The 14,946-nt window shown below is 47.7% G+C and overlaps 1 protein-coding gene across 6 annotated transcripts in view; it reads right to left on the bottom strand.

Annotated features, from left to right (window-relative positions):
- The window catches only part of MYZAP (myocardial zonula adherens protein), a 98,004-nt gene extending 83,772 nt beyond the window's left edge, over positions 1-14,232 (bottom strand). For 5 of the 6 annotated variants that reach the window (XR_011075116.1, XM_068552353.1, XM_068552362.1 and 2 more), the window contains exons 1-2: positions 14,069-14,232; positions 3,247-3,333 (exon numbers count right to left, since the gene is read on the bottom strand). Coding sequence is in view for 4 of the 6 variants with exons in the window: in XM_068552353.1 (XP_068408454.1) it covers positions 3,247-3,333; positions 14,069-14,143 (162 nt within the window). In the remaining 2 variants the exon portion in view is untranslated. Of the gene's footprint in view, positions 1-3,246; positions 3,334-13,642; positions 13,674-14,068 lie in introns of those variants that run through there. The other variant, XM_068552385.1, reaches the window with a different exon arrangement.
- Positions 14,233-14,946: the final 714 nt, after the last annotated feature.

Genomic DNA, 14,946 nt, shown 5'->3' with positions numbered 1-14,946 from the left:
TAGGCTTTAATGTGCCTACTTGAAAGATGAGGAAACTAATAGCAGAGAAACAAAGTGTCTGGGAGCCATCCGGGGACTGGGGAAAGCAGTCTCGGGGCAGGTGGGATCTTCCTTAAGAGAAAGACGAAGAGGAGCAGGCACCTGGGCATCTGCCTTAGGAGCAGGAAGCCGTCCACATCCACCCGAGGAACCCATGACTCCAGAGGAAGACGCTGCCTCTGTTGTGATTACCTCCAGAAGCCTCCAAACACCCCATCCTGAAGCTGGGCAACCTGTACCACCTGCTACACCCTTCCCCCCATCCACTGCGAGTAATTCCTCTTCCTGATGACTTGGGGCCAGTAGACAGAATGGCCCAGCTGGCAGTGGTGTCTGTGTGTGGCTGGCTGCCCCGTGGCATCCTTAGGTCCTCAAAAGACACTAAGCATCCTCCTTGACTGTGAAAAAGAACAAGGCCCCGTCCTGCCCTCAGCCGGCTGAAGCTCTAACAGGGCCCTGGAAATCCTCTGAGAAGTTTCGCTTTATCAGCAACCCACTCTGGGCCACTTAACAGCTTCTACATCCGAGCGAGCTCCAAACCCCGCCTTTGCACGCCGCAGACCCCTCCAAAGGAACCAAAGTCACTTCACCAGTGTTCCCGGCATCTTGCAATTTTGTGGGCTATGTATGATGTCACAGAGAGGGGCAGGCACACTGAAGGCACATCAGAGGAGCTGGCACCCCCAGGGCCTCCTTGCTGGTGCCTGCCTCTGGCTCCCAATGACTCAAGACCAGGCACCTGGCTAGGACATGGTGACGAAATCACCCAGAACAGCCTCACAGTTACCACCAGGACCTTCAAGTGCGGCCACCGCCCAAGGACTTCGGTTCTGGGGTAACAGCCAGCTGCACCCTCCTCCTCTCTACCCCAGTTCTTCTGCAGTGAGTCACTGATGCATCAGAGATGGGCACTCAGGCTGCACACCTGGTCCACCCAGTCTAAGAAGCATCCTGGCGCATCCTCTCCCCCAGCATTTCTCCGCACGCCCCTTGAGTTCCCAGGCAGGAGGGTGTAGGGTGCAGGGAGACTGGAAGGACTTTGTCCCCCACCAGCGCCACTTTCACCTGGATTACGTTCTGGTTCAGGATGACGTTTTGATCAAAAAAAAAAAAAAAAAAAAGTAGGGTCTAATTGCTTTTAAAAGTTTGAAAAGCGCTCTTCAAGACCAATAGGCAAATCGGTACACAACGTGGTTACCAATGCACCCGTGACATAGAACACATTGCCTCTTCCTTCGGGAATACTTGACTATTCTAGTGCAGTGACATGCCCTCCGGTGCCTCACAGCGCCCACTGTCCCAGTGTCAGCACCCAGAAGCCCCTCACCAACACCTCCCCAGGCGTGCAGCTCGGGTCTAACTCCCAAAGACCAAATTTCCCACTGTCTCTACCATGCATACGGGGCCCTTGTCCTGTCACTCACTCACCCCAGCCTGGGCCCCTTTCTCCAGCAAGCACTCGTTCTGATTCCCCATGTGCTAAGCTGCCCATGAACCCCTGGACACAGCCCAGGGCCACTTCTCTGACCAATCTATCAGCTTTGAAAGGAAGGACAGGGAGGGGATTGGTGAGGGCAGAAGGGGACCCCTTCCCCCAGCAACACAGGCCCCTGGTCATCAGCCAGGGTCCAGCAGCCAAAGCCTGACCACTCCCGCTCTCTTTGGTTATGAGCTTTTACCCCCAAACTTTTTCTTTGGAGAATGTTCAAAGGTACAGAGAAGCTGGAAGAATAAACTACATAACCAATGTACCGTTATCACAAGTAAGAAAAGTACTATTTATTCAATAATATGTAATATATGGGTTCATATTCAAAACTGTACAGTTATCCCAATATATCTTTTATAGATTTTTTTTGGATCCAGGATTTAATTAAGGTTTAATTCGTGATAATGATATTAAGTCTCTCTAGTCCCTTTTATCTCCAATAGATTCTCATTTTTCTTAAATAACATTGAATTTATTAAGGGAGCCTGGCTAATTTTTTGTAGACAGTCCTACATTTTGGCTTTTTCTGTGTCCTTATTACTAGATTCAATTAAACAAGTTTGGCATGAATATTACTGGTAACATTGTTTACTTCTGAACTGTATCACATCAGAAGTCACATAATACCAGGCTGCCCACTATTGGTAATGCTGAATCAGATCACCTGGTAGAACTACTGGCTACCATATTGTGGCATATTGTACCTTTAGAGTCAGTAAGTGATCAGTGAGGTAATACTCTTGAGCTCACATGAATATCCTGCTCCACAGTAATCTTCCACCAATTAGTGTTTGCATTCATTGATGACCTGACCTGGGGGTTACAAAGCAGAGATTTTCTAAATTTATCAGCCGATGTCATATAAAGAAGAGCTTTCCCTTCTATAATCTCTCTCTGAATCTCTCTCTCTGATTATTACTATAAACCCGTGAGGTTTTTTTTATTATTCAATGTGCCAGGGCTCATCCCTGTCATTAATTCTTTTTAATGTTGAAATTTTTCCATTTTTACCAGTGAGAGCCCTTTCAAACAGGCTTCTGGGTCCTTTGATATGGCCCAATTCTCCATGTTCCCAGAGCCCTGCTTACACTTCTGGAGCCTAACACTCGAATGATCACGTCCTCTTGGTTTATTTATACGTCTGTCTCACCTGCAAAACAACGAGTTTCTCAAGGCAAGGCCAAGGTCAGAGTTATCTCTGTGGCCCAGCGTGTAGCACAGCGGCTGGCACCAAAATGTCTGCGCAACTCCTCCTCCCTGCAGCCGGGTGCCCTTGCCGCGCCAGAGCTGCCGCTGGGCTGCACCTCTCCAGGCAACCCCTCCACCATGTGAGCGGAGCCTCTGGCTCCAGCCACAGGGAGAGGCTCAGGCCCCGCCGGCAGCTCACAATGGGCCCTTGGACTCAACGGGATGAGGCTCTTTCAGGAAAAACACGTTCCCAGCCACAGCACCTGTCACTAAGGCCAGCACTCCTGGAGCCTCAAGGCCACACGGAGCCTGCATTCACCAAGAAGCAAGAGCAGGGACAGGAGGCAGCAAAGCAGCCTGACTTCTGGGAAGATGGCAGACGGGGAGCAAGTTCAAGAGGGCCTTTCATCACACAGCTGCTGACATGCAGGCTCTGTGAATAGCCTGGATGGAGGATGGCAGAAAAGGGGTTAAAATAAAAGAGTACAAAGACGGGAACTGGCCAGGGCTTCGCTTCAGAGATGGCTTACCTTCTCTCTTCTTTCAACCTTCTTTTCACTTGGCTCAGACACTGGACTTTCAGGAGGTACGGTCAGCCGTAGTCTGCAGACATTTGCCTAAGAGAGACGAGAGAAGAGGCCTGTTATGAACCTGCATTTGGAGCAGCCAGATGACCTGGGGCTTCTCAGAGCCTCTTTCCCCTACTTAGCAATGGTGATGATGGTACCAATCTCACAGGGGACGCTGGGGTAAGACCAGTCTTTGCCTGGCCCATCACAGGCACTCATCACCTCACTGCTTATGTTTTATGTTTTCCTTGTTTAGGAAATTACTGAATAGTTTCACAGAGTTCAAACATTTTTTGAAATGGCTCATGTTCCGTGACAGTACAGAACGATCTGATTTCACAACCATGGGCCAAAATACAGCTAGAAGGATAGAGGCCAAACTATACACAGTGGTGATGGGGTAGGAGGGTGCTTTCTACTTGACTCTGTGTTGGCTTTTCCTATAACAGACATGTACAAGTTTAATCACAACATTTTTTAAAAAGTCTATATACCCATGTTCACAGCAGCATTATTGACAACAGCCAAAAGGCAGAAACATCCCAAATGTCCATCAATGCATGAATGAATAAAATGTGGTACGTACATAGAACACAATATTCTACAGCCTTATAAAGGAAGAGAATTCTGACACATGCTACAACATGGAGGAAACTGGAGGACATTATGCTAAGTGAAATGAGGCAGGCACAAAAGGACAAATGCAATATGCTTCCACTTACGTGAGGTCCCTGGAGTAGTCAAATTCATAGAGACAGAGAGCAGAATGGCGGTTGCCAGGGGCTGAGTTATCCTTTAACGGGTATGGAGTTTCAGTTCGAAAAGATGAAAAAATTCTGGAGATGGATGGTGGTGATGGTTGCACAACAATGACAATGTACTTAACGCCACATGATGTTTATTTCACCCTATTGTCACAGCCTGGTCCTACTGTGACATTTTCCAGACAGAAGTGATCCTACCATTAAAACAACAACAACAACAAAACCCCAGAGGGCCAAAGCAGCACCCAGAGTGCCTGGCCCACAGCCAACTGCACTCATGAGAGCACTGCTTGTCCCTGTTATGGGTTGAATTGTGTCCCCCTAAAATGTATTATGTTGAAGTCCTAACCCCTAGCACCTCAGAACGTGACTTTATTTGAAAATAGGGTCTTTATAGAGGTTACAGAAGTTAAAATGAGGTCATTAGGGTGGGACCTAATCCCAAATAACTGGTGTCCTTATATAACGGGGAAATTGGGAGACAGACACACATACAGGAAGGACACCATGTGAGCATGCGAAGGAGAAGGGCCTGGAACAGACCCTTCCCTCACAGCCCCCCTAAGGAACCAATCCTGCTGACACCTTGATTTTGGACTTCCGGTCTCCTCAACCGTGAGACAATACATTGCTGCTGCTTAAGTCACCTGGCTTGTGGTACATTTTTGCAGCAACCCTAGCAAACTAATACACCCCGCAACCTGGTTTGCAGGGTCACAGATCTGCACTGGTCCACAGGGCAGCTTCTGAGCAAAAGTACCCTGCATCCAAGAAGCCCAGGGTTGGATATGATTGTAAAAGACCTTTGAATGCCAACCTGCCAGCCTACGAAGGAACCCCCTCACCCAACGGTGTACCTGGCAGGTGGACACCCAGACTGAGGGTAACATTTTCCATGTACAGGTGAGAGCACATTTGGGACACATCAGCACTTCCACACACACCACTGCCTCCCTCTGAGGTACCCCATTTTGCTACCTGACACCTCTAGCTTCCTGATAATGAACTTATAAGTTCTTCTTCAGAACTCCTACCTAATGGACCCAGGGTGCCCTCGGGGACTGCAACAGAATTCCCTTTACTCTTCACAGGCCTGAACCTCCTTTCTTCTGCACTAAACAACCCCAGTTCTTTCAGCCATGTGATTTGGTTTCAAGATCCTTCTTCATCCTCACTCTCCTCTGGGCAAGCTCTGACTCCAGGGACCCCAGGGTGAGACGTGGCCTGACACATGGCCAACTTTGCAATAAACCTTCAAAGCTCATCGCCAGTCATGCTGGCCAAAGAGAAACCAAGCCATCCCAGCACGTAGCTCTCTTAGCTGGCAATCCACAACACTGATGGGAATCTGAGGGCCTCCAGAGAAAGGTAACCCTTTGACTTCAGGCCACTTGGACTGGCTGAAAACAGCTGGCATTTGCACAGACATCAAAGTGTAACTCACACCCGGCAGGTAATCCTAGTCTGTGATGCTCAATAATCTTGTCTGGTAGGCTGGATCTGAGCCACAGCACAGTTTTGCAGAGAAAAGGAAGGGCTTTTCTCCTGCACCACATCACACACACACACACACACAGAGTGTGCACACACATGTATATACCTACACAGGTGCACACGCACATACACAGGTTCCAACACCTACTAGGCTGTGTTGATTATGAGCAAGCTATTTAATCTCTCTGAATCTCAAGGGTAAAAGGCAGGTAAAGGAAGATGTCTGGCACATAGTAAGCCTCTGTCAGTGTTAGATATTTTTATTATTATCTAGATATTATCATCATCCTACAAACTCCAATATGATATAGGCTTAATTGGCTTCCCGGCTCTGCTTTCCATAACACTAAACAATTTGGTCAACGGATCTAGTGGGTATTAGTACTGCAAGTGATACCTTTTTTTACGCTGATTGCCCTAGAGAGGTAATCCCTAATGGCAATAATTTTCAGAATAAACTAAAAAACTGAAGAAAAGACAAGGCCCAGAAGGGACCTCATGGGTCCAATCACTCAAAATGAGAAGTCCCCTCACCCTGATTGAGACAATTCTTTATTTGTCCACTCAGAACTCCGATATTCCTCAACACACTTCCTGAAAGTCTCCCCGAGCCATGTATACCCTATGGTATGCAAAGCCGCAGGATAAAGAGAATGCATTTCTCTAAACTATCAGTTTTACCTGGTGATAGGTAATGAATTAAAATAAAATGAACATGTAAAATAAACATTTGACTTCAAAGCTATCTGGCAGGTGCAGCAGGTGCTTGCGGCTACACCCAGGGCCCTGTGTAGAGTGTTTACTCTTGTCATTAAAAGTGCTTTTATGGAAACAGTAAGGCATGGATTACACGTGGTGCTTGCATTCTGTAATCAGTGCTGATCCACAGATGGACTGACTATACAGATGCAATTCAAACCCAGCTTGGAACAGGATCAGACCCTTCCTAATAAGATGGTCAAATGTACTGTCATGTGAAAAAAAGAAAGGTGCTGGGGGAAAAATGTTAACAATAACCCCATTTTTGTTTTTTAAATACAATCTGATAATTTGTGTAGATTTGTGGGGGAAAAAAATGTCTTTAAGGAAGCACAACCAGCTGCTGCTGGTGGTAGTGGTGGCGATCTTTGGAAAGTGGGATTTCTGCGATGTCTATACCTGTTCCAAGTATGTGTAAGTTTTTAAATTAAAAATCGTAGTAGTCATAGCAAAAATAAAGATTGAGAGCAATTATATCAGACAGAGAGAGAGAGAGAGAGAGAGAGATCAATCCTTCCTAGACCCACAGGACTGCTTCAGGAGCAGCAAAGAGAACATCCCAAAGGTCTAAAAAGTACTCTGAATTTCTTTACAGAAGCACTAAGTAACCCCTGAATGCATCCGATAGGTTGACCCAGTAGAGTTTACCTCCCTTTAGTCATTCACTTTCAGGAATCTCCCCATGGGAAAATGTCCCACTGAGTAAGATCAAGGCAGCGTTGCTTATCTCTCTGAGCATTTTACGATGCTGACCTTCATGGTTTCCTGACACTCAGGTACATAATACCCACAGCAGCCCAGGCTGGACAGTACCTGAGAGGCAGGTAAGGTAGTTTATTCCCAGGGGTTCCCACGGCAGCTGGCTCAGCCTTGTGTTCTGAACTTTGAGGAGAGCTGAGTCTAACTTACCCTGAACACTACTGCTGGACCAGCCATCCCTATAAGAAAGGGTCCCTTCCAGTGCATCAAAAGCAGGAAGATGGACTTAGTGTACTTCAAGTACTGAGCACCCACTACTTGTAAAATACTTTTAAGGGCTATGAGGGTACTAATATGGAAAAGAAACAGCCATGCCCATAGAGGCTCATAATCCAGAAACACACCCACAAAGGGCAATCAAGAGCACTTGGTATAACCAATATAATATTGGGAGAGACAGGGTAGTTTGTGGTTAAGGCACGATGGAACTGCACTTCTGGGCTCCAGTTTTGGTTCTGACACCTACTAGCTATGAAACCTTTGGAAAGCTACTTAATCTTTCTTGCTTCAGTTACTTTAGTTGTAAAACACAGCTAACAATACTGCAGAACCACTCTCTTGAAATTGTGGCAAGGATTAAATAAACTAATGAAAAAACTAATGAAAAGGGCTTAGAACAGTTTCTGGTACATATCAAGCACTCTGTAAGTCGTCTTTTTTACCCTGGGAATATAGGAAGGAGAACAATCATCTTAACTGGAGGTGGGAGTACGCCGGAAGGCTCCTAGAGATGACATTTGAGCTGGGTATAGAAAGCCAGAAAGGACTGCTTGGGTCAGTGAGGTTGGGAGAATCCATCATCAGAAAAACAACAGACAATTACCAGGCAAGGCAGTCGTTCCAGGCTGGCCAAAGGCATAGACATTGGCATGTTCCGAAAATGGTAAATGGGCCTGCAGCCTGAGCAACAGTGGGGGAGGAAAATGGACAAACATGTAGGGGCCAAACTCTGACAAGCTACAAGTGCCTGATGGAAGACATGGGGGAGCCATTTAAATTTCTGGAGGAAGGGACTAACACCCAAACCTGAGTTCAGTGATTCAATAGCAATTATTGAGTACCTCCTATTATGTTCCACACCCAACAACATGGACTGGACAGGGGGAAACAGGGCTCCCAAGTAGGCTTTGTACCTTAATTGCTTTTGTAGCCCTTACAGCGCTCAGCATAGTATCAACACATAATAGGCCCTGCTCAGTAAATATCAGTGTGGGTTTCTTTTTAGGTTGAACTAAAACACGGTAAGGAGAATGTACCTAAAACTCCCCAGAGAGCCTTCCACTTTCTTCAAACCAACCCCCACGGGAGGAATAGCAAGGCAGGGGCAGTGAGCATTCAAGCCTCTTCCACAAGCAGATACACAACCGAGCCCTTGTCTGCAATCAGGGCACCTAGGAGCAAAGCCGGGCCTCTGGGGACTTGTTTCTAACCCCCTTTGTGGAGGCAGAAAGCTGGTCCCCATGGAGGGGGGATTCTGGGATCCACGTACCATCATGCTCTCAGCTTCAGGTACCTGGGCTCACCCGAGGGAAAACTGTCCCTCTCAAATAAAAAGGGGTGAAGATGACCTAGGGAGGTGCCGGGTTTGCTCATCAGTTTACGAACATGGATTTCCCTAAGGAAATGAGCCAAGTGCATTTACACTTCCCTCAGGCCTGGTCCACTTTGTGACCGTGGGACCCTGCCCAGCTCCGCCTAACAACAGAAGGTGTGGCCACTAAGGTTGTGGCTGGGAGGACGGACACCACAATCCCTCTGCTCAGCACAAGCATAAAATCTCTGGAATACACAGGTGGAACAGGGCCTGCCCCGTCTGAAGTAGGCCTCTTACTTTGAAGTAGGCTTTGGCCCTGAACTTGCAGGCCTGATTATCTACATCAGGGTGGGGCAAATTTTTTCCGTAAAGGGCCAGATAGTAAACGCTGAGGGTCTGCAAGCCCTGTAACAACCATTCTTAGCTCAGAGTATACAAAACAGGTAGAGGGCTGGATCTGACTACGGGGTTGTAGCTTGCCAACCCTTAACCTACATACTTGGACACTTCTTCCAGGCGGTGTATGTAAAGTGTCCTGGAACCCCCTTTTCTGTGTCAGGGCTGACTCCAGACAAAATTCATAAGTAGGAGGATGGTGACTTCTCCTTCCTGCTCTAGCTGGCTCATCTGTACCAGGCTTACCATGTGCCCCGAATGCCAAGACCCAGAGAGAAAAACACAGGTACGAACACACACAGACACCAGTGTGACCTGGCGTGTTATGACTCCTCCACCCGGACCCCCACCACCACCTTGCCCTTCCACCAAGGCAAAGGGACCTTTCAGAACACAGGCCCAGGACTGTCTGCATTTCCAGGAAAGCTGTCTGGGAGAGCAACCCTGGAAGGAAGAGTTCCAATCCTCGGCCGCACATTAGAATCACCTGGGGAGCTGCCTAAACAATGCTGATGTTATTCTCTACTTTCCAATGTTCTCATTTAGATGGTCTGGGCTGGGGCCTGGGCAGAGGTATTTTAAGCTTCTCGGTATTCCGTGCGTAACCAGAGTAGAGAACCACTCACTTAACCAAAGGAATGAAACTCCGGCAATGCAACAGGATGAAGCACCTGGAATACTTGGAGGCCTTCCCAGAGCTGTCAAACTCCTCACCTGGGCCGACACTCCCATCCACAGGACACCTGCTTCCTGCCCAGGTGGGCCAGAGGTCACGGGCTGGCTTCATCCCAAGCTTCTCTTCCTGTTTTCCCGTTTGCCAACTCAGTGTTAAGTGTGGCTGTTTGAGGACCCTGGTGACACTCTTCCTTTTAAGCACCTATTACACCAGGCTTGGGGAGGCAGGGTCCTGAAACCTTCTCAAGTAGCTGATCATAGATAGGAGCAATGATGGGGTGCACAGGCCTCTAGGGGAACACGGAAGAGGGGGTTCAGAGCAGACTTCCTGGAGGAGCTGACCCTTCGTCAGAGGCGAGGAGGAACAGCATCAAAAGCTTGGGGAACAGCAAGTAATTTGGGACAACTGCAAAGAGTATGCATGAGGAGGGGGAAGGGGAAGGCAAAGGCCAGATCAGAAGGCCCTGGGTACTAAACTAAGGGGGTTTGTGCTTGTTCCTGAGGGTACAAGACTGAGGGGGGTCTTGAAGTAGAGGAGCTAGGTAACTGCATTTTAGAGGGATCACTCTGGCCTTAAAAGACAAAGAACAGTCAACAAGGTGACTGACATTTAGGAAATATCACTCTTCTAAGGAGGGAAAGAGGTAAATACCTCTGTGTTACTATTCTGTGTGCTGGGGAATATCTATCAGGACAGTTTTCGGCTGAGAGAGATGGCTGCAGTAAGCAAGAAGACCGTAACACACGTAATCACTGAAAGTATTATATTTTAGATCGAAACATTTCAACTTGGTCTCTAGTTAGTTGGCCCAGGATCCATAGCTTCCTGCACTCAATTCTACAATTTTTGAGGCTGACCTGAAAGGGTTTCCTAAGTGACCAGTAGCTCAGTGGTAACACCCAGCCTCCGGGTCTCAGGTTTCCTTAAGAATCCCCAGAACTCAGGTCCCTTCATCCTACATCTGACACAGCGAGATGGGTGAACCAAAGTAGAGAAGTCAGGACATTTTTTTTCTGAGCCTACAACTATCAATTCTTAGTGGCAGAGGCTTTTTGGCTAAAACCCCTCAACTGGGATCAGGAGGTCCCAGGGGAGCAGCCAACTGTTTTCTGAGTACAGCGGGCCCCCTGCCCATCTCCTCCCTCGGGGATGCTGCAGCCAGCTTCCTTCCACCAGACGCTGAGGTCCCACAATGCCCAGTGTCCCTTCCTCAGAGCCCCATAGGATGATACAGAAGTTATGCACATAGATGTTTCTGTGAAAGGAAAAGGAAGTGAGGTAAACACCTGTCTGACCCATTCACCAGCCAGCTAAGGAGAATTCTTTCCTTTGAGCCTATCAGACAGAAATGGGACCCAGGAGAGTGAGGAAGTAATGACTGAGCAGCCCATTCCAGCTGTGAACGGAGGAAGCCTTTGCCAAATACAAAGAAATATTGGCAAGAGCAGGCCACGAGACAGTCCTATCCCTGTGGCCTTGCTGGGTTTGGTTTTGTTTTTTATGTGCCACTGAGGGGCCACGATACCAGTAACAGTAGCCAACAGTCTCTTATTATCGACAGAGCATGGTGCTGGGGGAACCCTTGACAAGTCTATCATCTCACACCACCCTCGCTGAACAGCTCAACCAAATATATCTGGCTGCCCAAAGCAACACGTGCCTTCCCCCCAAAGCACACAACCTGGCCACACAACTGACCTTTCACTGCCAAGTCTCATTCAGTGGGATTAACTGCATTTACAAAATTCCTTTCCAAATCACAAAGCAACGTCAACCTTTTAAAAAACGTTTATTCTCCAAGGTCATCAACCTGTCTATGGTTATTCTCCAGCCAATTTATCTTCCTGCTGTTGCCATAGATAAAACTATTTTTAGTGCACAACTGGTTTGAAGGCAGATTTTTTTTTAAAATTTTATAATCCCTGCTGGTTGGCATCCATAAATGCCTCTCAGAGCTTTGTTTATCAGCTGACAGGAATTACTCTCCCACCTGTTTTTTTTTTTTTTTCTTCCCTTGAGAGATTTCAGATAAGAAGGAAGTACAAATTGTAGGTGGCAGCTATTGAACAAAGGATAACTAGTGACAGTCTGGTCTGGCCATACCACCCTGGTGGCTGACTCAGAGAACTCCCTGCTCAGTGTCAGCTGTCAGCGCCATTTCTGGTTGGCTTGAATGCCTGGATCAACACATCCTGGTTCCCCTGCAGTCCCTAATTTGGTAAGCTCTTTGGATGAAACAGAAATGTTATTTTAATGGCTAACTTGTTACTGTTCAAGACCATCACTTGTCCAATATCTCAGAGGAGAGACAGAACAATACACAGTTTATTGAAAAACTTTCAACTTAGGGAACACTTTTTTGCTTTTCACTTGTTTGGTCTACAATTTTATTTTCAAGGCATCCTGTTCTTGTTTTTCCAAAAACAAGAGTCCCGTTTAGAAGAATCATATTTCCTTTTTTCAGTATCTCAATGATGTCAGTTGCCTTACAAAGTCCCACTCATCCTGCAAGACTAAACACAAATGTCTCCTACAGAGGGAGGCCTTCCTCAGATGCTTCAAGAAGAACCTTTTCTTTTAGCTTCGACACAACCTTGTCAACACTCTACCCCACTATTACAACCATCACTTTGTATATGGTAGTCTGTGACAATGTCTGCACCCACAGTTAGAGTGGATCCCAATATCTAGCCCTGCATCACACAGATCTATAAACATTGTTTAATAAATCAATTAATCAAAGATCATAGTTTACACACACGCACACACACAGTACTTGTGCCACTTGCAAATCCTGAGCAGAGCTGGAAGTCATAATGGGGACCCTAGAAACTTTAGATATCTTCTTTGCAGAACCTACCCATGTGCTCAGAGCAGCCCTACACGGTCTGATTCAGGGCGCAGACCCCTTCAGTCCAAAGTATTTCAATTGTCTTATTCAAAGAGCAAAGCCTTCTCAGTAGTGTGTTCATTGTGCCAGACACCACAGCACTTACAACTAAAGAAATACTTGAAAGTAAATATTTGATAAAAAAAACTTCAGAAAAGTTACCTATTATACTAGTCACATTTCATCCACCCATTATCACTTTAGCCACCCAACTAGTACCCACTCTGGAGGGGGACCTAGAGAATTTAATGCAATCTGGTCCCATGTGTGACCCTGTCCAGGCTCAGGGCTAGCTTTTCAGTGACTTCATTCTTTCTCAGTCATAATTATGTTCCAACTGAGAAGGATTTCCCAAAAAAAAGGCAAATACCCATCTTGGTGTAAGGCTGGGATTGTGGTTGGAAACCCACTTGGACCTAATGGGGATCTTTCTTTATGAAGCTAATGATTGGACAACCAGAGTTCTGTCAGCCCTAAGTGGTGCACGTGCACATATCTGAACCCATCACTTGGCCCAGACCCAGGAGTAACACAGAGTCTTTCTTCCAGAGCTAAAGAAAAACAGCATTGAAGACGACTGCTAGTCACTTGGTTGAGGTATACAAAATCAAATAAGCACATCTACAAGACTAGAAAACAGATAGGAGTACCAAAGGGGGCCCTGGCTTGGACTTGCCTACTTGTTTAGCTAAACCTAGGGGAAATATGATTAGAGAAGTCTCAACCTCAGAAAAGTACTCACCCAAATGATGAGTAGTGAACATCATAATGAACAAATGAACCAAAAAGGCACAAACCAAAGCCCTGGCAGTATGCTCTGAGGTACCAATCTTGGAAGAGATATGAAATGGGAACGATGTGGCTAGCATTTCTTTCACAGAGCATCTGGAGAGATGAGAAAAGATGCAACAAAGATGGCAAAGAAACATCACTTCCAAAGGGCAACCTAAGTGAAGATGGTGCCCACTGTGCTAATACTTAAATCAGAAAGAAGAAAGCAGTTTGCATAAACCCAAGTCCCACAACTGGGCTCCTAGGTGGCCAGCAGCTAATTTCTACTCTGTATTGATAAAAATGAAGCCTACCTAGATTAAGCGCACTCCAAATCAGTGTTACTCTATCACGAGGGGGGACAAGTGGCCCTTTCTTTTCATCACTGGAAGGAGGAAAGTTTGGGTGTTAAAGACATTCATTACCTTTGAGTCTCAAGATAGGGACAATGCAGAAAGTTTCCCTTGCTTTTTAAACTGGTGCCACCAATACACTCGGCTGGATAGGCGAGGCAGGAAGAGGAGGAAATCTCTGGGAATTCCCTAAAGTCCCCTAAGCCCTTCGAGCCAGTACGGCGCCTCTGGGGCGTAGAAAAGAAAGGTCTCGTTCAGAGCTGAGACAGGACCTAAAATTGAGTCCAGGCGGGGTGTCAGGGCCAAGGGACCGGTTTCCGTGCCTCTCCATCCCCAGACCCCGACAGCCGGGCGGCCTGGACTGGAAGCGGGACAGCTGCTACTCACCCTCCTGTTGGGCGCCCCGGGAGCGCTGGAGCCGCCGCTCGAGAGCAGCGTGACTGTGGACGTGGAGCGCAGCATCCCTCAGCGTGGTTGGTGGCGGGCTCGGCGCCGTGCTTCTCGCGAGTGGAATAAGCCGGGGGCCGCCCCGCTGGAGGCCGGGAGGGTGGGGACCGCGCAGGCCAGTAGCGCCGGCAGGGGCAGCGCGGGGGCGGGGCTGAGGCCCGGCTGGGGGAGGAGCCGGGGCGGGGTCCCGCACTCGCTGGACTCGTCCAGCAGCATTTTCTCCCGAGAGCGCAGACCCAGCCAGTGTTGGTCACCTACCTTCCCCCACGGCTCTGCGCCCTCCCAGGGTCAGTCCCGGGGCGGGACTGAGTGCCTACCAGGTGTCCCTTCCAGCAGCCAACACAATCCACGGGCCCCTATCCTGTGGAGTTTGCAATCTGGTGGGGATACCGAAAGATCACTGGTGTCGGTGCTTTGGTAGAAGAGGTGATATCCGTGGGAGCTCACAACGTGGCCTTAGGAGTTAGCCTGGGTAGGAGAAGTCTTCCCAGAGGAGGTGATAACTAGCCTAAGACCTGAAATACAAGTAGAAGCAAGCCAGGCATTGAATATTCATCACAACTGTTCATATTTATGTAATGGTTCCTGTGACCCCGGCTGCAAGTACTTTTCCTGTATTACCTCATTTAACCCTCACAACCACCCTTTGAGGTAGGCACTATTATTGTCCTGTATCCCCATTTTGCAGATGAGGACACTGACTCACCAAGAGATTAAGTAACAAGGCAGGGGCCCCACTGGCTGGAAAGTGGCAAAGCTAAGATGGACCGCACAGTCTGACCCTAGTGCCTTGCTTATCCACTCTGCTGCCCCCCTAG

The sequence above is a fragment of the Eschrichtius robustus genome, chromosome 1 (genome assembly GCF_028021215.1).
Source record: "Eschrichtius robustus isolate mEscRob2 chromosome 1, mEscRob2.pri, whole genome shotgun sequence".
Classification (NCBI taxonomy): domain Eukaryota; kingdom Metazoa; phylum Chordata; class Mammalia; order Artiodactyla; family Eschrichtiidae; genus Eschrichtius; species Eschrichtius robustus.
This window is presented reverse-complemented; position numbering and strand designations above follow the sequence as displayed.